This window comes from Genypterus blacodes, unplaced genomic scaffold (genome assembly GCF_046128005.1).
Source record: "Genypterus blacodes isolate CSIRO-AG114 ecotype Tasmania unplaced genomic scaffold, CSIRO-AGI_Gbla_v1 ptg000021l_1, whole genome shotgun sequence".
NCBI classification, from domain to species: domain Eukaryota; kingdom Metazoa; phylum Chordata; class Actinopteri; order Ophidiiformes; family Ophidiidae; genus Genypterus; species Genypterus blacodes.
In genome coordinates, this window is record NW_027466834.1 from 8,043,904 (window position 1) to 8,065,326 (window position 21,423).

The 21,423-nt window shown below is 42.5% G+C and overlaps 1 protein-coding gene across 2 annotated transcripts; it reads left to right on the plus strand.

Moving 5' to 3' along the window:
* The first annotated feature begins 1,644 nt into the window (after positions 1 to 1,644).
* LOC142992074 (DNA topoisomerase I, mitochondrial) lies at positions 1,645 to 21,229 on the plus strand. 2 transcript variants are annotated; one of them, XM_076142364.1, is made up of 19 exons: positions 1,645 to 1,795; positions 3,002 to 3,050; positions 3,449 to 3,495; positions 5,541 to 5,663; positions 5,853 to 5,940; positions 6,073 to 6,200; positions 6,327 to 6,442; positions 7,532 to 7,653; positions 8,578 to 8,700; positions 8,850 to 9,037; positions 9,363 to 9,507; positions 10,008 to 10,151; positions 10,634 to 10,819; positions 15,652 to 15,720; positions 18,316 to 18,430; positions 18,897 to 19,024; positions 19,216 to 19,310; positions 20,297 to 20,446; positions 20,904 to 21,229. In XM_076142364.1, exons 1-19 carry the CDS (start codon positions 1,680 to 1,682, stop codon positions 21,004 to 21,006), a joined length of 2,235 nt encoding a protein of 744 aa, XP_075998479.1. In that variant the 5' UTR covers positions 1,645 to 1,679; the 3' UTR covers positions 21,007 to 21,229. The 2 variants fall into 2 exon arrangements, with proteins under 2 accessions (XP_075998479.1, XP_075998480.1); XM_076142365.1 differs by having other exon boundaries at positions 3,449 to 3,477.
* Positions 21,230 to 21,423: the final 194 nt, after the last annotated feature.

Here is a 21,423-nt window from a genome sequence, read left to right on the forward strand (position 1 = left end):
ATCATGCTTGTGTATATGATTGTGATCATTTTATCTTCTCTACCCTGCCTGGTCATTTTAGAATCAACTTTTACATTTCTATTGTTAACTTTTAAATCACTCCATAGTTTCTAGCCAAATTTTCCATTCTAAAGACCTGGGTGACAGAGCTTTAACTGCCAGGGCTCTGATGTTCTGGAACAATAGAGGAGATCTGCTTAGGTGAGTCAGTGTCATATTTTAAATCACTTCTGAAATGACTTTTCAATAAAAGGCTTACCCTGATTCTATTTAATATTCCATTCTATCCGCTTCAACACGAGTTCAGGCTTATCGTTTTATTGTTTATAGCTTATTTGTACTACTTTGATAATGTTGTTTAGAAAGATGCTATATTAATAATAGTATATAAAAGTTATGAAAAGAACAAAGCTTTCCTTGTCACCTTCAATGAAAACGTTCATGCTGCTGGCTCTCTTTCCTCTGGAGAAGACTGTGAACAGCAAACACAGGCTGAGGAAGGTAGATGCCAACACACTCATTCTCTTGACCCTGATCTTTGTTAATTGTTACTTTGAAAGCCATGGCCACTTCCAGATCCTTCCGTAACATCTACCCCCTGATATTTCACCCTCTTCACCCCAGCCCTTGTCATACCCCCTAACCATAGCCTCCTCCCTCCCCTCTGCCCCTGCTGTCCCACCTCTTGAAATCGCCCTTTAGGTGTTTCTACCTTTTCTTGCTGATCCTCCCATAACATCCTCCCCCTGATATTTAACCCACTTCACCCCTGTCCTTCCCATTACCCCTAACCCCAGCCTCATGTTATTCATGAAGTAGCGTAGGTCATTGTTACATTACATTGGTGAAGATTCGTTCACTCAAGCCAATCTCTGCTGCTTTAGATTGTAGCTCCTGATGTCATTGACAACTCATAGTGTCTTTAGGCACCCTATGTACATGCCTGACCCCTGAACAATTGTAGCAGCAGGTTTGGAGGCGATTAGAGAAATTTTGCTCTCATCATTCATGATGTCATTACTTACTGTGAAATCATTTATGACAGTAATCCAAATAAAAAATAAAAATAAAAACGTAAATGAAATAAAAGCACCCTATGGATACGTAAATAAGATTCGACAATAATAAAAAATGTCAAAGAGAACACACAGCAATGAAAAAACACACAAATGAAAAAAGTTTCAATTGTGTTTTACATTTTCTAATATAAATACTCGATCAATCTGAATATAAACGCTTAAAATCGACTATTTTATTATTTTCTTCCCTGAAGCAAATACGCCACCTTACCTGGCAACTTTTAGGACTTTTTCAGCCAATCAGAGCTCAGCTGACATTCAAACCGGATCAGCTGTAAGATTGAGCGAAAGCGTTGCCCGCCAAGAAGCGGTTGGTGAGTCTATCATTTCACACGAATGAACCGGTATTTGCGAACACTTTGCGCCGCAGTTTTGTAACAGTGTAGAATATAAAGTTACACTTGATAATTAATTTTTCCAAGCAAACTTAAACTTCGCCTCTGCCGCTAGGTGTTTGGTCATTCTTGCTAGCTAATTGGCTACGCGGAGTTCAAAGGCTTTCCAGAGCTGCACGTTGCAATTTGAATATTTTTAAGCCTGCTGTCTGTTTGACGATAACCACTTAATTCAAAGCGTGCATTGGAAAGGTGCGTGTGAAAGATGGGAAGAGAAAAGGAGGCTAAAGGAGAAGGGAAGGCCAAGCACAAAGCCACGAAACTGAAGAGGCTGAGCGATCAGGAAAGCGCTGGTGCGGGAGGGGAAACCCCTCAGAAGAAGTAAGTTTTGCGTGAGTGTGTGTGTGTTTATGTGTTTGAGAGTGAAAGACGGACATAAAAGTTCGTATGCGGACATGCACAGTTTAGCCAGCACTTAATCATTACTCCAGCCAGGTGTCATTATTAGTTTAAAGTAAGATTTCCTGTCAAAACTGTCAAATCTTAGAAACATATCACCGTAATCGTATGGATGTAAACTGGCTGCAGCGCGTCCAGAATCAATTCAATTGTCAACAGAGGCCACACACCTAAGCTTGTTTCGCATGTTAATCATATTATCTTTCAGGCTGCTGAAAAGACTTAGAAATTTATGTGGATAAAAGCAGATGATAGCAGCAGTTATAAATCAATGAGAGGGACAACTATGTGTATGTGTATGTGTGTGTAAAAAAAACAAAAAACGGTGAGAAATATGCACTGGTGGAGTGTTTGAGAGGGTCTGTTGCGCTGAGTGCATGTATTCATTACCCTGAGTACAGTGGCCACTCCATCTTCATATGAATAAATTAATTTACCTTGATATCTGATGCGTTTATTACCATGCATATGTGAGCAGACAAATGAATGTAGAGTGATCTGTCACTGGCTTGTGTAATTGATGAGAGCAGAGAGATGAATAGACACCTGTAAGTGTTAGTGGCAGTAGAGGCAGGCAGCTTTCCGTGACAGCCCAGCCTTGTGTTATTTCACGGCACACTGACTGAATTACTGATGAAGGCTCAACTCGTGCTCTTCAGCTACAAGACTCATGGAACTAATTTCCCTCCCCTCCCAAGTATACAAGTTCATACTGCCACAGCTGTCATACTGTCATAGCTGAAAAAATTCAAAATTAGGCTCTGAACGTGAAGACATACGTAGTGTAGCGTAATTGTAGCTCCGTGTCGTTGTACATCCTCCCTTCAAGGTTTGAAAGGTCAAACTGCAACAAGACATGTTCAGAGCTGCTTGTCTGATTTGTGGCATTTTGTGATGTCTGGAATGATACTAACCAGACAAAGGCATGAATCTAACATCGTCTTAATATTCTCTGGGTGTAAGCTCAGTCATATAATAAGGCTCACCCATAGAAAAGAATGGAGGAGCAGATTTATGAAGTTTTTTAATGAATGAAGTCTGTTTCCTCCAACTTGGTTTGATAGACTAAATACTGCATGACTAACAAACTTGTTTCTTGTGATATCTATTCCATCTCCTGATGATCAGGGGGGGAGCGTCGACTAAATCCTCGGATAGTGGGAAGGCCCAGAAGAAGGTAAAGCACTCATCTTCTCAGGACTAGTTCTTGCAAAAGGTGGACCAGTTGGGCTGACGCAAAAGTTAGACTATCTCAGTCAGTGAATCTCAAAATTCCACTTTCTGTTACACACTGACCTTGCTGATACTGTCATAGACCCGTGAGGTGCATCAGTGTGTCCCATTCTGTATCCAGGGGGCCGTTGGATTCCCTCAGAGTACACTGATTACTAAGTGTTCTAGTGTTATTGCCAATAAGCCTGATATACTTCTATTCAGTTAATGGTGATATTGCTTCCACTGGGGGTTATGTGTGCATGTTGTTTATGAGTCTCACAGAGCACAGCTGAGTGTGTGTGTGTCTCCCTGCAGTGTGGTTATTTTGTGCTGAGCCTGTAGTGCATGTCCTCTCCGCAGGTCAAGACACCCAAGGCAGAGCCCCTGGAGTCTGTCATCAGTGGCAGGTAGGTCTGAATGCTTAATGTTGGTCAACTGCCCGGCTGATAATAAGCTAGAATAAAGTGGCTGTGCCTGTCACTCTTAGGCATTTCTCCTGTGACAGCTCAAAGGTACGACTCTATATGAAATCGGTCTCAGCAGCACTTTTCTGTGATTGGAAATTTGTTGTGATCAATTCACGGTTAAACATAAATCTTATTTTTCTCCTCTTTTTCATTTTCCCCCCTCCTGAGGTTACAAAAATTAATTTTTCTGTTTTGATATTCGGCAGGCGTAGACAGAAGTCGTCCCCGCTTCTTAAGAGTGTTAAGCTGTCTCACAGAAAATTAATTTAACTCCGCCGCAAAGACAAACATCTCCGGCTCGTCAGGAAAGTAATGAATGAGAATTCACGGTTTGAGAAGCCGAACGCCCAGCAGGGTGTTGCTGGGATGCCAGACGACAGGCAAAAAAACCTGCTGCTAGGAATCTTTCTCACAGCAGTGCGTCTACAGAGTTGTTAATGTTTGTTTCCCAGCCACGGACACAACCCAAGCCAGTGCTACATGTGACATTTCAAAGAGAGAGAGATGTCAACTGGAAAAACAATTTCTCTTAAAATCTTGTTTTTAATGATTCCCTTCAGGGTTTTTTTCCCCTCCGTCCTGAAAGGCTCAGGTGGTCACTGTGCTAGTTGAGTGGGTTTCATGTAGAGAGGAAAGTTGAAGCCAATTTAACACCAGAAACACAAGACTATTGGAACCACACACCGTGAATGTCAACGGACACAGTGACCTACCCTCCTTTTTGTGTAGCTCTTATGGATCACACTTACCAGTGCGATATGCCACAACCATTTCTACACATGCATTATTTTTCTCGCCCCCACTGCGCATCTGAAGGTTCCCGTGTTTAACGTTCCAAAGTAAACCCCAAAAGAGCCCGAGATAAGAGTTCCACATAATGAACAGAAAATGAGCCCTAATGCAAAAGTAGTTTGCCGGAATGAAAGTGGTTGTTCTCAAGGCCTTCAGGTAGAAAATAGACTTCCTCCATTTACTCGTCACATCTGAGATCTGCTCTTCCCTGATAGATACTGACTCATATTGAGTGAATACAGCTGAATTTGGTGTACCTGGTTGAAAAAAGAAAGACTCTCAATCCCCATTAGAAACTAACACAGTAGCTTACAAATATCATCTAATTTCCCGCAATGCCTCTCCAACAGATATTACATGGAGAGGAGAACAATGATTTCTTAGCAGTAGTGTCTCTAACTAGTCAGTTTCATCATTTACATTGTTTCCTTTCTGATAATTTCCTCACTCTGCAGGGAAATGTAAGTGTTCAGTTGTGTATTTTATTCATTTATTTGTAATTGATGTTATTATCATTAGTCCAAGTTGTTCATTTTAAATTATCATAATTGTGGTCAGTGAATTGGCAGTGATTATGATTTTTTTCACCCCCCCTACTTCTGCATGGGAGTGTAATGGTGTCCTAAACTCTACTGCAGCAGAGTGACGGACGGAAAATCCACATGAATGTTTTCTTTCTAGTTTTATCATGAACATAATTCAGGAATACATTTTAGATTTCCAACTCAACTGGTAAACGGAATGAGGCTGTCAGTTTCTGTTGTACAATGTCAGTTTACTGCATGGAGTCCCAATAGAAGGCTTTAAGTACAAAACTAAGTGGACCGAAAAATGTACAGAATGTTAGGGAGGTTCAACATTTTACTGTTTTTACTAAATGCTTCGTACATTGCTGGATTGCTTCCATACAAAATAACCATTGTGCTATGATAAGGGTCCATTTCCGTGACTTTGACCCTTAAGTTTACTTTACATTAAGTCTCCTATTGGAACCCTATGTTGTACATTAAACTTGGAGAAATGATGAGGCTATTTAACTCCCTCTACAGCCAAAAAAAGCCTTTTACAATTGATTTTGCATGCTGAACAATGCTCACTATGACAAATATACTGAATATTTTGGATGTATAAAATTGCTGGACTCCACTTTATGGCATGGACACTTAACTCTCTTGGCTACTTTTGTGGTTTAGTGAGTTGGTGAAACAACAGTCAGAGGATGATGGTGACTTTACTGCAAAGAAGAGAGGAAAGAAAAGGAAAAGAATTAAGGAAGAGTCCGTAGAGGGCTCTGAGCATCTCGGTGCTACACCAAAGTAAGTCCACGCCACATATCTAAGCTCTGGATTGGCCTTAAGTAAGTGTTGTTAACGTTAGAGTTTTCTTGATAATGGTGTGTTTAAGGCAAAGTCCCTTTTGAATATTCGATTTGAAAGACTTATTGGTCATGTGATCAAATCCAGGTGGGTATGTACCGTTTTTGTAAGCTGTTTGCTTCTATCTAGCTTAAAGAAAGAAAAGAAGCACAAGGGGCAGGAAGAAGGAGGTGATGGAGAGGCTCGGCAAAGGAAGAAAAATAAGAGAACGGAAAAGGTAAATGTCAGTGATCTTCAGGCAGTCGGCCTCCATAAATTACACTCCTGCAATGTGTTCGCTGGAAATGCAAGTTGCCTTTTTGTTTTGAGTTTGAATTCACGTTTTAAGTCACGTTCCTCTGTGTAGAAGGTGAAGAAAGAGGAGGAAGGAGAGCATCCTGTTTCCAAAAAACCAAAGAGGACCAAGGAGGAGATCGAGGAGGCAAGGCAGTTGAAGATCAAAAAGAAGGAGGAGGAGGAGCAGAATCGCTGGCGATGGTGGGAAAAATGCTCTTTTCTACTCACCAAGCGCATCCAAACAAAGTGCATGGTGAAGACTTTACAAGAGCAATTTCTCTCTCTCTAAAATATGGTTCTTTCATTTTTCATTTTGCTGTCTCTCAGGTGGGAGGAAGACAAGTATGAAGACGGGGTAAAATGGAAGTTTCTGCAACACAATGGACCCTATTTCCCTCCAGAGTACCTGCTTCTACCAGACAATGTTCACTTCTACTATAATGGTCAGTTGAGCATGGGTGTGGAATGTTTCACAAAGGCGTGATTACTGGGAAGAAATTGGCTCCTTTTTTTTGACGCACTCCTCAATTTCTCTACGGCTGCAATTGTCGGCGGCTTCAAATTGTCTTCCAGCTATTGTTGAGGCTTGGATGAAACAATCCGTTCACCCGAGGCTTGACATACATTTTCAGATATCGGTTTGTATTAACTAGCCTTTGTCAGTGCGTGTCGGTAAAGCACAATAACACGGGGGAAAACAGCAAAACATTTTCTTTCACATACAGTATGTACTGCCGTTAAATCGTAGTGCCAAATTGAAGCCCGGCGGAAAATTCCAGAAGTGGCAGTGCGTATTTTCTCATATTGGACCCCTCAATCAGACAGAAAAGCATATGTATTGGAGATACGCCACAAAATGAAAACAACTCTTGGCAGTTAGTAAAAGTCCAATCTTAAAGCAAGTGTAGCACTCACCAAATAACACACAAGTGCAGTTTGGAAAGCAGCAACTACACAATCACCACAAATAAGTGCCTTTCTATACTGCTCGTCATCTCTATTAGCATTAAGTGATTTAGATTTTTGAATGAAATAGAAATATGTTGACACTGCACAGGCACCCTCTTGATTGGTCACACGCGAGACATGCGCATGTAAACTCGGATGTGAAAGGGTCACTGTGTCAGATTCTGATTGATGACTGTGTTTACGCTTTTGTCTTTGCACTCGAGCCGCGGCGCTTTCCTATAGGGCATTATTTGTTCGTTCCTGTGTGTGCATGTACACGCATCATTGTTTGTAGCTCACCCTCAGAAGTGGTGTTGAATGCAGATCTGTGTCCTTGTCTTAGAACGTCCCTTGATAGATTCGTGGGTCAGGCAGACGGGACCCTTGGGGACCTGATGTGTATGTTACAGAATGTTAAATATTGATCAAGCTCCAGACTCACAATGGCTCTTGTATGCGAGCGGACAAGGTGTATTCAGTGCTTCATTAAGTGAACGCAGATGAATAAAAGGGCCTCATTTCTGTGGATACACATTCATAAATCCAATGCAAATAGAATGAGTTTCCTATGTGTCTTTTTCCAGGTAAGGAGATGAAGCTACGTCCGGCAGCTGAGGAGGTGGCTATGTTCTTTGCTCAGATGTTGGACCATGAATACACCACAAAGAAGGTGTTCCGTGAGAACTTCTTCACCGATTGGAGGAAGGTCAGGCCAGGCATTATCATTTATGTCAGTTTTAGGAGGGAGTTTACTTAGAGAAGGGGGAAGTAACAGATTTGAAAGATTTATTTAGCAATACATCATCGGTTCTCATTCTGCCTGTGCACAAGTAAGCGGTGCGTCACTGGAACCTGCATGGTTCTTCATTGTCTCCGTCACGAGTGTCCTCCGTTTATAGAAAAACCGCCGTACCGAGCCCCAGGCATATCATGCAGAATTAATTTTGTGCCGCTTAGTGCTCAATGCACTTGAAAATGCGATTTGTGCAGAGGCATTGATATGCTAATACATACAAGTAGCTCCCCTGCCTGTGAACAAATCCAATTAAGCTGTTTTATTATAGCGGAAAAAAACTCTCCTCGCTTCACTGCCTTCAAATTCCCGCCCACCGTCATGTGTCAGTCATGCTTAGACACGCACACTGACTGAATGTCCATACTGTCCGACACTGTAAAGAGAGGCGATACCCAGGTGGAGTGATTCTTTTCCAGTGTAAACAGGTTTTTGTGAAAGCTCTGTGTGTGTACGTGTCTTTTTTTTGGACAGATAGTCTGCATGTTTGCCTCTCGTCCCCATAGCCTCGGCTTTCTTGCCCTAAAGACGGAGGCTAATTCAGAAGCCACAGAAGTTGTTCTGGCATTTAACCTCAGAAACATCTGAGAGGAGTCACAACGCCTCCAATGCATTGCCCTTTATTATTGCCCTGTGAGCGACCTCTTTGATCGGGTGCCACCGTATTGGAGGCAGGCCGAGCCCTCCAGCCCGTGTGTCTCGCTTGCTAGACAGCGGAATGGACTCAAATACTTAAATAGTGCTCTTCTCCAACGCGTCTTCACATTCACCCATTCATACACCGATGGCAGGTATATACCATGCATTATATGTCCAACTCTTTTCCTGTCTGCCCAGGAAATGACCCATGAGGAGAGGTTGTTGATTACAGATCTGGACAAATGTGACTTTGGAGAGATTCACTCCATGCACAAAGCAAAGGTGGAGGCCAGAAAAAACCTGAGCAAGGAGGAGAAACAGGTCATTCTCGCTCTTTTTCTTTAAATGTGAACGCCGTTTTGATCCCTGTCTCAATGTACTCTTCTTTCTGTTAGTATCCAAAGATCTTCACAGTAGTCTATCTCTGTTATGGACAACTATTTTGTGCGTGCTGTCATGTTTGGCTGTAGGCTGTGAAAGAAGCCAACCAGAAGATAGTGGACGAGTACGGTTTCTGTCTGCTGGACCACCACAAGGAGCGCATCGGCAACTTTAAGATTGAACCTCCAGGGCTGTTCCGAGGGAGGGGCGAGCATCCGAAACAGGGCATGCTGAAGAAAAGGCTCCAACCAGAGGATATCATCATCAACTGCAGCAAGTAAGGAACGGCACACTTGACGTTTTGCCAATGCATTTACAGCTACAGCAACAAACTGTATCATGTGAGCTGCTAGATACCCAGTTGACCTTCTATGTGACCTTAAGCATCGATTGTCTGAAAGCCTGAAATAACGGCAATCACACTAAATGTACATCACTATGCCTCTGTATATGCAACATAGTAATACAACATACTACATAATACATTGTTGCAGAGTAGAAGGAGCTAAGAATCAAATCCGAGGACATCAATAGCGTAGCCAGCCACAGTTTTTCCCGGTTACAGTTGATCTCCACCTCCTATCTCCTGCTCGCTACGACAGAGAAGCCTGTGTCCCCCCGCCACCAGCCGGTCACCGCTGGAAGGAGGTTCGACATGACAACACCGTGACTTGGCTGGCCAGCTGGACCGAGAACATCCAGGGATCCATTAAATACATCATGCTCAACGCCAACTCGAAGCTTAAGGTAGCTCATCCGTTTACCCTTATAAATATAGTAAACACATGCCTCACAATATGCTGCAACCCGTCAGAAGTAAACTCTAGTTATTTATATGTTTCTGTTGGTTGTGGCATTTGATTATTCTGATGTTTTTGCGTTTCCACAGTATTGTGGACGTGTGACAAAGTATTCCCTTCTCATCTCCTTTGCACTTGCTTAATCTTTCAGCTCCTCCCCATCCTTTCTTTCCCCCTGCCTTTTCTAATTTTGTGTTTAAAGGTTAAGTTATTCCACAGTCTCATTCCCGAACGTGTGTGTGTGCATTATGAACAGTACGGACAGTGTGTGTTCAGTGATGGTGGGTTTGCTTGTATCCGTTTGCATCTCAAAGAAACCCTCTTACTGCTCTTTACTTCTCTACACCTCGTTTTCTCAACTTTTCTCGTGCTTTTTCCATCTTGCTCCCTCTCGCTTTCTCTTCCCCTCTTTTGCCTTCATTCTCTTCTTTAATGTTATAAATACAGGGGGAGAAGGACTGGGAGAAGTACGAGATTGCTCGGCAACTCAAAACGTGCGTGGACGACATCCGTAACCAGTACCACCAAGACTTCAAATCCAAACAGATGGGCACACGGCAGAGAGCCGTAGCCCTGTACTTCATCGACAAGGTCTAGTTCTGAGACTCCCGCTCAAATACACGGAATTATCACACCAAGTTTTCCATGTTTACACACCGCTGATAGAAATAAATTGGTTGTCAGTTTCTCCGAGTTTCCCTAATCTAAATGTATTGGAAGTCAATGCAGTGTGTCCTGATTGCATTTGTATTTCTTAAATAGCTGAATGGAAGGTCCTGTGCAATAAGAACAATTTATTACATATTAATAGTTTTCTTTCAGTGACCCCAAGCTAATTATCTCAGTCTGCTTTGAGTAAAATGATAGATTGAGTATGTGATTGCTTTTGGCTCATGCCAAAGATGATTTTTATTCTGATATGCCTTAGTTGCTTTCCTATTAATTTCTGTTATTTCGCAGCCATCTGATTGGCACGTGATTGCTCTGTGATTGGGAAGGATGGCGGTGAAAGTGCTGGGTCTGTATGCGTGCGTTTGACATTTGTTTATGTCTGTACATTGTGCCCCAAAAAGCTGGCACTGAGAGCTGGTAACGAGAAGGAGGAAGGGGAGACAGCAGACACGGTGGGCTGCTGCTCACTGCGAGTGGAACACATCACCCTCCACGAACAGCTTGACGGCAGTGAGTGTGTGGTGGAATTCGACTTCCTGGGTAAAGACTCCATTCGCTACTACAACAAGGTTCCGGTCCTCAGGAAGGTAAAGGAAAGACATTCACAAACCAATTAACACTCTGTCGCACTCCTTTTTTTATTTTTTATTATTATCATATTGCCCTTAAACGAATTCTGCAGAAATGTGAAAGTTGAAGTGTAGGACAATCAGATAGCACCAAACATACAAAATGGCACTTGGCAACGATGAGGGGGCGCTATCATAAAGTCAAATGCACAAAGGTTTCTTACTTGCTAACTGTGCTATTTGAAAATGTATTTCAACAGAAAGCCTTTAAGGTTTGTTGTGACGTGACTGGCAGGCTCAGCCCAGTCATTAGAGACTTCCCAGCGGCACTGAGAAAGGCAAAATGTAAGGTTTTGAACCGATCTGGATTGTGCAAATGGTTTTCCTGTTCCTGGCTATGATAAACAATGTAATTTTGGCGAGTTTTTTTTTTTTTAAGAAAACAAGCCTTTCAAACCCTTTGGTGGTTTAAAGGGTTAAAAGCTGACAGAATTCCTCCACAACCTGTGGCTTTTTGGAGTGAAGGAGAGATTTGCAATCAATATTTCCAGTGAGAGAATCCCCGCTGAGAGGCTCCATTCAGGAACAGTTAGAGTAGATAACGCACACAAGGTGAGACTGAGGTAAACACACGGACTTGCTTACAGAGACTGCACACACACGCATCAATTCCATCACACATCCACACACAAAGGCAAATATAGATTGAATTAGTTAGGTGTGTGTGTGTGTGTGTGTGTGTGTGTGTGTGTGTGTGTGTGTGTGTGTGGACCATTTACATAGATTTGTGATACAGTCGTGGCCGTGCACATTTAAAAAAAAAAAAAAAAACCTCACATTTGTCTTTAAAATAAGGTTAAACAAGTATTTGATCGCCTCCTGTTTTATCGCACTCAAAATACAGAAACAATATAGAACTGTCAGTGATATAGCAATTAGCTTATCTATTGCCCATGCTGATTCAAAAGCCGAGTTTGCTTCATGTTGAGAACATGCGATAAACATTACATTACATTACATTACGATCATTTGGCAGACGCTTTTATCCAAAGCGACTTACATTACATTACCACCCTTCGCAGAGGGGGGAGCAATACTAAACAATACTCCCTTTTATCTAAAACACCATACTTTACTAACTGGCCCCATGCCAACCTGCCATGGTTCCCAGATTCCATTGTCAGGGTGCTTGGACCCCTTCATACTGTCTATGGTCTAGTTGCTTCTTCTAGTTAATACAAGGCTCTTCTGTACCCAATCAGAAGGAGAGGATGTCAGCAAAGGACAGAATGTAGGGACTGTTCCTTACGATACAAGACCCATATATTTCACTCTAATAATCTAGTTTTTGCCCTTTGGGTTTTTTGGCAAAAATCCCAGAGGAGAAGGTCACATGCATACATTGACATGCAGAGAGGGAAGGAGAAATGTATTCAGGGAATAGTTGTAGATTGGATTCCTGTGGCTATGGAGTTCTAATTTGCCTTTGCTAATTGTTGGCGCCTGCTGTTGTGGCCTAATTTGATCAGGTTTACATGGATGACTATTTAAAGCATGCTGGGGATTGGTTGATGTGTCTGAGCATCATAACTTGGTCACGATTTTAAGAGGTTCCATGCAAGCCTGACCAGAGTTTCAGCTTACGCACCATTTTTTTAATATGTGCATGTTTTCTTCTTTTCGTTTTGGTTTACATCATTGCTGCAAACCAAAACATACTGTACCACAGGACATGAATTCTTTTATTCCCTGCATATTTGAAATATCCCAAGACAAAGATAGAGGGATAGACATGAGATAATTGTGAATCTGTCCTTAAGCCCTCCTGATTATCTGCAATTTTGGTCGGAACATACAAGCCTATGTAGTTAAATTAAGACAGGAATGTGAGAAGCACTCTATAATTCAAGGCATGATAGTGTCGGCATGCAGGTTGTACAACACACCGAGGTAATGAGGACTTTTATATTTTCATATAAATGTGCTGCACTCGACCTTCCTCCTGTCCATCAACATCAAGCTCATATCCACCCTCCAAAGATTGTCACGTTATTCATGACAGTGGGAAACGGTGTTGTTGGATGCTTTTTGAAAAATGTGAGTAAAGAGTAGCACACACTTAATGGGAGCTGTTGAGAGGTTGTGCAACTTGAAAGGCATAGATGCGTGGCTGTGCTTACAAAGCTTGTGAAAAATGATTTTGCAAGAGAATGATTTACTACGGCACAGATGGAAAAGCTATCTGCAGGATATGGCAACCCAAAATACAACTTCCTCGTTGGATCAAATCATTGGTTTTGGGATTCCTATTAGAAGTGTTGCCAATAAGGATAAGACAGGAGAAAATGAATATTAATTAATGATTTATCCAAAGACTTATTGTCATTGTGATACAACAAAATGTGATCTCTGTACTTAAAATCCTCCTCACTGTGAGGAGCAGTGGAGCGCCCTAGGGAAACCTAAACTGTTTTTTTTAAGGATCTGCAGTGCTGTCACAGTTCTAGAGATGTTTTCACAGTGTGAAGATCATGATAACTGTGGCCTGTTGCACCGTTCTGTTATTTTCTTTCATATTACGTCAAAGTTCTCGCACCTCACAACTTCACACAGTATTCATTAAATCTTCAGCTTGAGTTTTAGGGGTACTTCATGTGTTTTGCCCTTTTATTCTTAGAGTTGGAAACCAGGAATGATAGAACATATGTGTAAACATCCTGATTATAGTTAGCATAAGTTTGCTGAAGTTGAATGTTCAGTTTAAGTCTGTATTTTATGGCAGGAGTTCATTGTGGCTGGAGCCTGCACATGGATATTATGAAAGAATCAAAGCAACCCTTGTCAGTGGATTCTAGATTTGTATTATTGGCGAAGGAGCATCAATGCCCTTCCTCCCTCCCTGTCTGACAACAGCGTTTGTCGGGGACGGTGAGGGTCAAGACAGGTGCGTCAATTCAAGTCCAGATAATGGGCAGCTGGGAAGGACACGCGAGACTTAAGGCCAGAGGCTCTGCTTCCCAACTGTGATCACGTCAACCAACCTCAGGCTAGACCTGTGCTTTGGTCGGCCTCACTCCCACTTGTTTACATCTTGGAGCTTACAGTGGCCGGGGAGGATGCAGTGGTTGAGGCCTACAAGCACAAGAAACTGAGGTAAGCTGAGCTCGAGGCTGATGCTCAACTACGCAGTTGAAGACCAAGGGTTCATAGGGACAAGAGTTCATGGAACACATCGAAATCAAAGCTGCTCCGAGAGATGGGAGTCAAAGACCTCTGGAGAACTGCGAGTGGCTCTAGACACTTCCTGGGCCCCCAAGTGAGCAGATGGCATCCAGGGGGTGAGCCTGAGACGCCATAGTGATAATGTTATTCCTATAATGAGGTTTATAGTGGCTCATTATAATAATAATAATTAGCGAAGACTGGTGAAGATGCCCACTCCATAACCCAGAGGATGCCATCTCTCACTTGACCACCCTGATAAATCTAGGCTGCATGTGTAAGGTGTGCAGTGTAAGAGATGTCAACATTTGGTCGTAAACACCGGTTTGATAAATGATGCTGTATGTATGTTTTCAACTTTATTGAGCTTGTCAGTCAATGCCACAACACAAAAAAAGCAACCGTGTGTGTGTGTGGAAACCTTTGCCTTTTACACCGCGTGAGTGTCGTTGTTTGCAATCTGTCCCCCAGCTGTCATTTGTTTGTGTATGTGCGTTTGTGTGTGTGTGTGTGTACGACTACGTATGAATGCGCGTGTGGCTTTTTCACCCTCCTACCGGTGTCAAACCCGCGCTATCTTCGACGCCAGAGGTGGATAGCGAAATGTTAGCACCTGACAGTTTTGTTTCTTGGCAGAACATGTAGTTATTCCAATGACTGCATTGAAAAAGCAACACATTAGCTCACATTAATTAGTCCCTTGCATATTTTAGCAGCCTCTGTTCCCAGGGAAATTGGAGGAGATTGCTGCTAAATGTCATATGGAATAAAATAGAGGGAAAAAATCAAAGTGAAGCATTTCCATCCTCCAGAGAGTTACGGAATCATTGCGTCCAGGACCTCCGCCTATACCGTGTACGCCTGCATATATGAAATTGCGTGCATTTTTGCTGAGTTTCTGTGTAAAGACGGCATTGAACAGAGCAGGAAATGCAGGACTAAGCTGCTGAAACGACATTGTTATGAATCTATCCACAAGCAAAATGTCTAATATGCATATTTTTGAAGGGAAGAGAAAGTCTGCCACTATTCCTCAGTAGACGAGGGGAGTAGCCACGGGGGTTAATTATCAGCCATCAGTGTGGATACTGTCTTGCCTTTCTTTGCCTCACCCTGATAGAAACTCAGCAAATGGCTCTTCTAGACATCCTCCTTATCAGTTCCTATCGTTTGTCTATTTGTAACAGCAGTTAATTAGTTTTTACACAATATAAATGTTAAGTAACTTGTATATCAATGTAGCAATGTTTTTATAATTCAGAATATGTGTCGCTCCTTTGCGTGGCATATTTTAGCGGTTGTATTTTGAGAGCGATGCAGCTGTGGAACTCGCACAGTTCCGGGAAATGTGAGGGATAAAGTCAGGCTTTGAAGCATTTCTTGTTAAAATGGGTAAATGTGTTATAAACGTGTGTGTGTGTGTTTATACACGTGTCCGTTAGGAGCCAGGCGTGAATTGTTTCCTTACCATTGCAGTATTTATTGTCTTCAGAACTTTATCCTGGGATCTTGTAGATGGAGCCCTGAAGTGGATGGAATATTTGTCATCTCCCCAAAACTCTTCTTGTCAACTTCTTACTTCTCTTAAGTCTTTTAATACCATTTTGTTCTGGCACTGTTTTCCTCAGGTTTTTAAGAATCTGAAACTCTTCATGGAGAACAAGGAACCAGGAGACGAGCTCTTTGACCGCCTTAATGTGAGTCTCTCCGACAACCTTCACATTCAAATTTTAAGTATTGTACATGTTTTACAGATGACGTCCTTAGCATCGATGTAATGGGTGAAACGGTCTTAAAGGGCCTTTGATAAAATGGTAACTATAAAATTGATCAATGGAACTGGAATGTTTGTGAAAGCCTCTTTCAGTGTAATATTTTAATTTTAAAAAGGGGAAAAGGCGAAGGCAAGATATGGTTATAGTCTCTTTAATGTTGTCATCAGAAAGAAGACTTTAGTAAAGGCAGAGCAGGGACGTACTGAATGAGGATGAGCCATTGGCGCGGAAAGATGAAAGGGCTGAAGTGAGAAAACGGAGGTGAGAAACTGGGAGAATATTTCAAGGAGACTGCAGGCAGGAAGGAATTTCAGAAGAGAGGGGATGGACTCTGGCAGATCAAAAATGAGACTGACACAAGTGAGAATTGAGAGTGAACGTGCTGGGGTGGATGAAATCCAGCATCCTCTCAAACGCCTCTAGCGCCAGGCAGCAGGGCCACACAGCATGCGTACACGCGGCCGGTCCGCTGCAGCGTCAGGCGGGGCTTCCCAGGGTGCACTCAGTTTTTATTAAACACGATAAACAGCATTATTTGTCTATATAGAAGGATACCCAGTCTAACAGATTGTCCTTGTAGGAGAAACCGGGCTTCTACTTAAGCAGCATCCGGTCTAGTGACCTCAGGTTAAGTGCTCTGATTGGTGAGAAGTGCCTTGTTATGTGATTTTTTACAGAGAGCGGGGGCTGTATGTGACAAATGATGCAACAAGGTTCATACCAGAAGGTGGGATAGGGTTAAAGAGAGAACTATAGACAGGCATCAGCCGTGTGTTGGTATAGAAAGATTGAGCGTTAGGACAGGAACGATTGTGAGATGGAGAAATTGAAGGCTCTCTGCCCTCCAGTGTCTCAGGAAATGCCATGGTGTGTTGGAGGTGGAATGGTAATGGATGCTGTGGGCAGTCTTGATTGACACCCAGAAAGGCCAGGCCACTGAGACAGGGGTTGCGTTGGGGGTGTGGGGGGGTGGGATGGAGCTGTAGAAGGAGCGGTACGCAAGTGACAGCTGGTCCAGGTGAGGGGAGGGAGGTGTGAGGCAGGAAGGAGGTGATGGATGAAAGACACTAGGAGGAGGAATGGAGGAAGGAAAGACTGCCTGGTTGTGACTGTTGCCTCATCTTCTCCCGACCTTCAGAGACTTATGAGGCCGGGATGAGGAGGAGGAAGGTGTGAAAGATGGAAGGAAACTTGAATGAGGCCGCTGGCATTCCTGGAAATCTGAGACATAATTATTCCCATTAATTTAATGTTTCTTTGTCATGTATGAGGCAAACATGTGGGGTAGTTGAACACATAGATTACCAAAATGGAAGAGCAGTTCTTGGGTCCAGGATGTGTTACACATTTGAATTAGGTGAAAAGGGAAAAATAGCAACAGTGACAAAGCACAGCCAGTTAAGATGACATGACAATATAACCCAGAGGTTTCAGTTTCCTCTCTTCTGATGAAAATTTGAAACAGATTTCAAAGCTTTCATGTGGGTTTTGTCAACATTTTCCCCTCTGCCTTCACCACATTTTGGTCAGCAGTAATGAGGACACCCAGCAAGGAGCGTCCTGTGTTTAAGATTTAGAAATTAGATGCAGTAATGACATGTTGTGATGGCAGGAAATGACATTGGCGACAAACACAAACACACAGAGCTGTGCACATGTCATGCCAAGAGAGTTTGGGGGGGCCGAGCACATTTGCACCGTCAAACTTTCATTGTGGAGCCAAAGTGAGGTAACTCATTAGCAAGGCAGACATCACTGGAGCTGTGGGTAAATGTGTGTAGGGATGTGTGTGTGTGTGTGTGTACTTGATTGCTCTCACGTTTGTGTACACTACCTTCCCTCATCCCATTTCTCATGGCCTCCTTGCAGCACTCGCACAAACGCGTGGCCTCAGCCTGCCGGGGTCCCGACCCAGCTCTGATTAAACCAACTACATCATTACTTTAATCTTCATCATAATCTCCTAAATGATTTTCCGTATTGCGCCTGAGCTTTGAGACCACCGCCAAGCTCATTCGGATGTTTCTTTCATCTACGCGTATTCATTTGCATTTATATACATTTCTCATACGTTTTCATCTGGTATGTGTGGAATATTTAGAAATATTTCTTGTGCTTCCTCACCTGTGTTTGTCTCTGCGCTCTAAACTCTTGTTTCATCTCCTTATTGTGAAGCTGAGGGCGTTTGATGGAGCTAATGGCGATCTAACCAGTGGTACCTACATGCCTACAAACATGTCAGAGGGGAAATAAGGCTGTGATATTTTTAATCTCCCTGCTCTAATAGGTGATGGTTATAATGGAGGCATTGATTGTGTTTTTTTTTTATGCGTTTTATTTGTTGTGGTTTATTACAGTGGGGGTTGAACGTCTGTGATACAGTACCACAGTACCACCTAGTGGTTGTATGGTTTGGTTTGATGGAGGTAGTTGTATGTACAGTAGGCTTCTGGCTGTCTTGGTTGATCTCTGTCTATTTCTCTCTGTCTTTCCCTTCATTTTTTCTCCCCACGGCAGACAACCATGCTGAATAAGCACCTGAGCTCCCTGATGGCAGGTCTGACTGCAAAGGTCTTCAGGACATATAACGCCTCCATCACCCTGCAGCAGCAGCTCAAAGAGCTCACAAACAGTAACTTACACACACACACTCCTGAACTGTAAAACCACTGAACTGCGCACCTATTATATGATATACTTGATACTATATTCTTCCGCTGGATTGTCTAGCAGCAGCTTCAAAATGATTTGACTTCTTGCTATTGTCTCATTATCTGGTTGTTTGCCTTGATAATATTGCCACTACTCTCACATTTTGCAGTTTACATGCTTTTTTTTAGCTTACTTTATTAAAGATAGCCCTAATTAAGCTTTTCTCTCAGTGATCAAATGTGTGTCTCTGTTGTTTGGTTGGTAAAGCTCTCATTGGCTGCTTTAGTCTAAAGATGTTTCACTCTGTCTTCTCTGTGTGAGCGGCTAATGGAAGCTTTCATTATCATTACATTTCTATATGACATTGATAAAATGCTGCTGTGAAAGTTTCTTATTTGAATGCAAATGAATCTGTCTGTCTCTCAAATGAATCTGACTCTCCAAAGAGTCTGACAACGCGCCTGAGAAGCTGCTCTCCTACAACAGGGCCAACAGAGCTGTTGCAATACTCTGCAACCACCAGCGGGCGCCGCCAAAAACATTTGATCAATCAATGGCAAACCTACAGGCGAAGGTAAGATGAGCTTTATCAGTTAGAATTCTGATCTTTTGTTTGTTGGATACAGTGATTCATCTGGTTAAAGGTTCCCTCATAATGCAATAACTGTAACCATCAGCTCATCTGTGGACATTACTGAGGATTCTTATATCCACTTGTCTGTTATCTTGAGGCTGAGAGTAATACATGTGTGTGCCCCCAATCAGATTGATGCCAGGAAAGAACAGCTTGCCCTGGCCAAGACAGAATTCAAACAGGCCAAGAAGGAGGCCAAGGCCAAAGCAGACCCCAAGCAGCAGACGTGAGTGCCACTGAAGTACAGAATGATGACACAGATACAATGATTGACAGCAAACTTAAACTGTAAACACCTCAACATTACAGAGGAAAGCACAGGTTTATGTGCCTTTGAGCAACAGACTTTACAGCGTCGGCACGACCATTAACTTATTAACTCTTTTCACATTTTTTGCCAAAGGGCTTTTACAAACATGTACATCATCCTCATGTGGCTGCTGCTTCTCATTGGACATAGCCCTACAGCATAGATGATTGTATGACACACACAAACGCTGGCTATTCCAGACCTAGTTGTGCTATTCATTATTAGATTGTGTGTTTATGCTGCTTCAGCGTTGACTTAGAAAATTCCCAATCTTGACTAAAACATTTAATTTCTCTCCCTTTTCGAGCTGCATGTGTTAATGTTTGCTGTACATTATTTTCTCGCTCCTCGGGTACCGTTCTTCTTGTTTGAATTAGATACGGCTGTGGAAACCTTTTTCCGTTTGCTCAGTCCCGCGCCTCCACAGCTGTGTATTTGTTTTGTATGACATTTCACGATCTGTTCCTACTATATTTGGTTTGCTTACTGAAGCTATTTCCATATAAAAAGGTCTGCCCCTGCCAAATAGTGTCTGTCCACTCAGTGTGCTTTTTAACTGACTCTGTTCCAGTCCATCACCGGGAAGCCTCTAAAATTGCTTAGCTCCTACATATTTTTGGACATTGTGTATCCCGAAAGTCATCCTGTGCAAAGTCAATATGCCTAGTATAACTGATTTGAGTGTGAATAAACTAAAAAGAGGATTTGTGTTGTTTATGACCTTGATTAGATGGCAATTCTCATGTAAGCCATGGCTACACTTTTTCCTCGCGTAGTCTCATATCCTAGCCCCGAAACCAACAGAATCACAAATCGCAACGCTATCTATCTATCTGCTATTTCTCTCCCAACTGGTTAACGGGTTTTCATTCAACTTTCCCCTGTTCTCATTTTCCTTCCAGGCTGGTGGAGCGCAAGAAGGCCGCCGTGAAGCGCTGTGAGGAGCAGCTGCTGAAGATGGAGGTCCAGGCAACTGACAGAGAAGAGAACAAGCAGATTGCACTGGGTACCTCCAAACTAAACTACCTGGACCCACGGATAAGTGTGGCATGGTGAGTGAATACGAGCACACACACACTGTGGGACTGCGTTGGTTGGACTCTGGGGTGTTTGATTTTGAAGGAAAAACCATGGTGTGTTCTCTGCCGTTGAGTACAATGGCAGGAAACGCACACTAAAGCTGTTGCTGCTGATGTGGGTGTGTTATGAATATTCCACCGACTGAAGCACAGATGGAAATGAACTGCGGCAAGAGTAGACGCAGCACACATAAGAGCCTTTATGTAACTCCGTGAGAGTACAGTGTTGAGTAAATACAGGAGTGATAGAATAAAGTCAGTCCTTAGTGAGAGGGTGATTTAGTATAGAAATCTCTTTAATTATTAACTAACTGAACTAAAATGGCTTTGGAGACCCAACTTTAAAGCCAGTATGTAAACGATCTCAAGTGTGTTTGCATTAATCATGTCGTCCGCAAACCATCACTGTGATACTTTTTTCTTCTTCCAGGTGTAAAAACGTGGAGGTCCCTGTAGACAAAATCTACAATAAAAGTCAGAGAGATAAGTTTGCATGGGCCATCGACATGACTGAAGCAGACTTTGAGTTCTAATGTCAGACTCTCTATATCTCCAGTCTCACGCTCTTATTAAGGAACCACTCTCTTCATATTACAATGTTTTATCAGGAGAGGTGGTCACGGCTTACTGACCCTCGCAAGAATGCTGTGCTGTTTCGTCCTCTGTAAACTTTTGAGTGAATCGAATAATCCGTCTTATGTCATTGTGACACAAAAAGTATTTTGAGTTTCCTGCTGTGCATATCCTTTGGATGGTTTTGGCACTTCATGTAATAGTTGTTTTGGTTTATAAACCTGTTTGCATTTAAATAAAGGTTCCTACAATGCAGTGATGTAATGTATTTACATTATGTAAATTCTACCTTAAGTTTGACATCGTCTCTGAGCTACAGTATGTGCAGCAGACGTGGCTGTGATCAAAACACAATTTCCTCGAGAAGAAGTTGAACC

What these genes read in the sequence shown, in the direction of transcription:
- LOC142992074 (XM_076142364.1), top strand. Translation starts at nt 1,680, where the DNA reads ATGGGAAGAGAAAAGGAGGCTAAAGGAGAAGGGAAGGCCAAGCACAAA. An exon ending in TGTTCACTTCTACTATAATG is followed by an intron (nt 6,443 to 7,531) that starts GTCAGTTGAGCA and finishes GTCTTTTTCCAG; the next exon opens with GTAAGGAGATGAAGCTACGT. An exon ending in TGGCAAACCTACAGGCGAAG is followed by an intron (nt 19,025 to 19,215) that starts GTAAGATGAGCT and finishes GCCCCCAATCAG; the next exon opens with ATTGATGCCAGGAAAGAACA.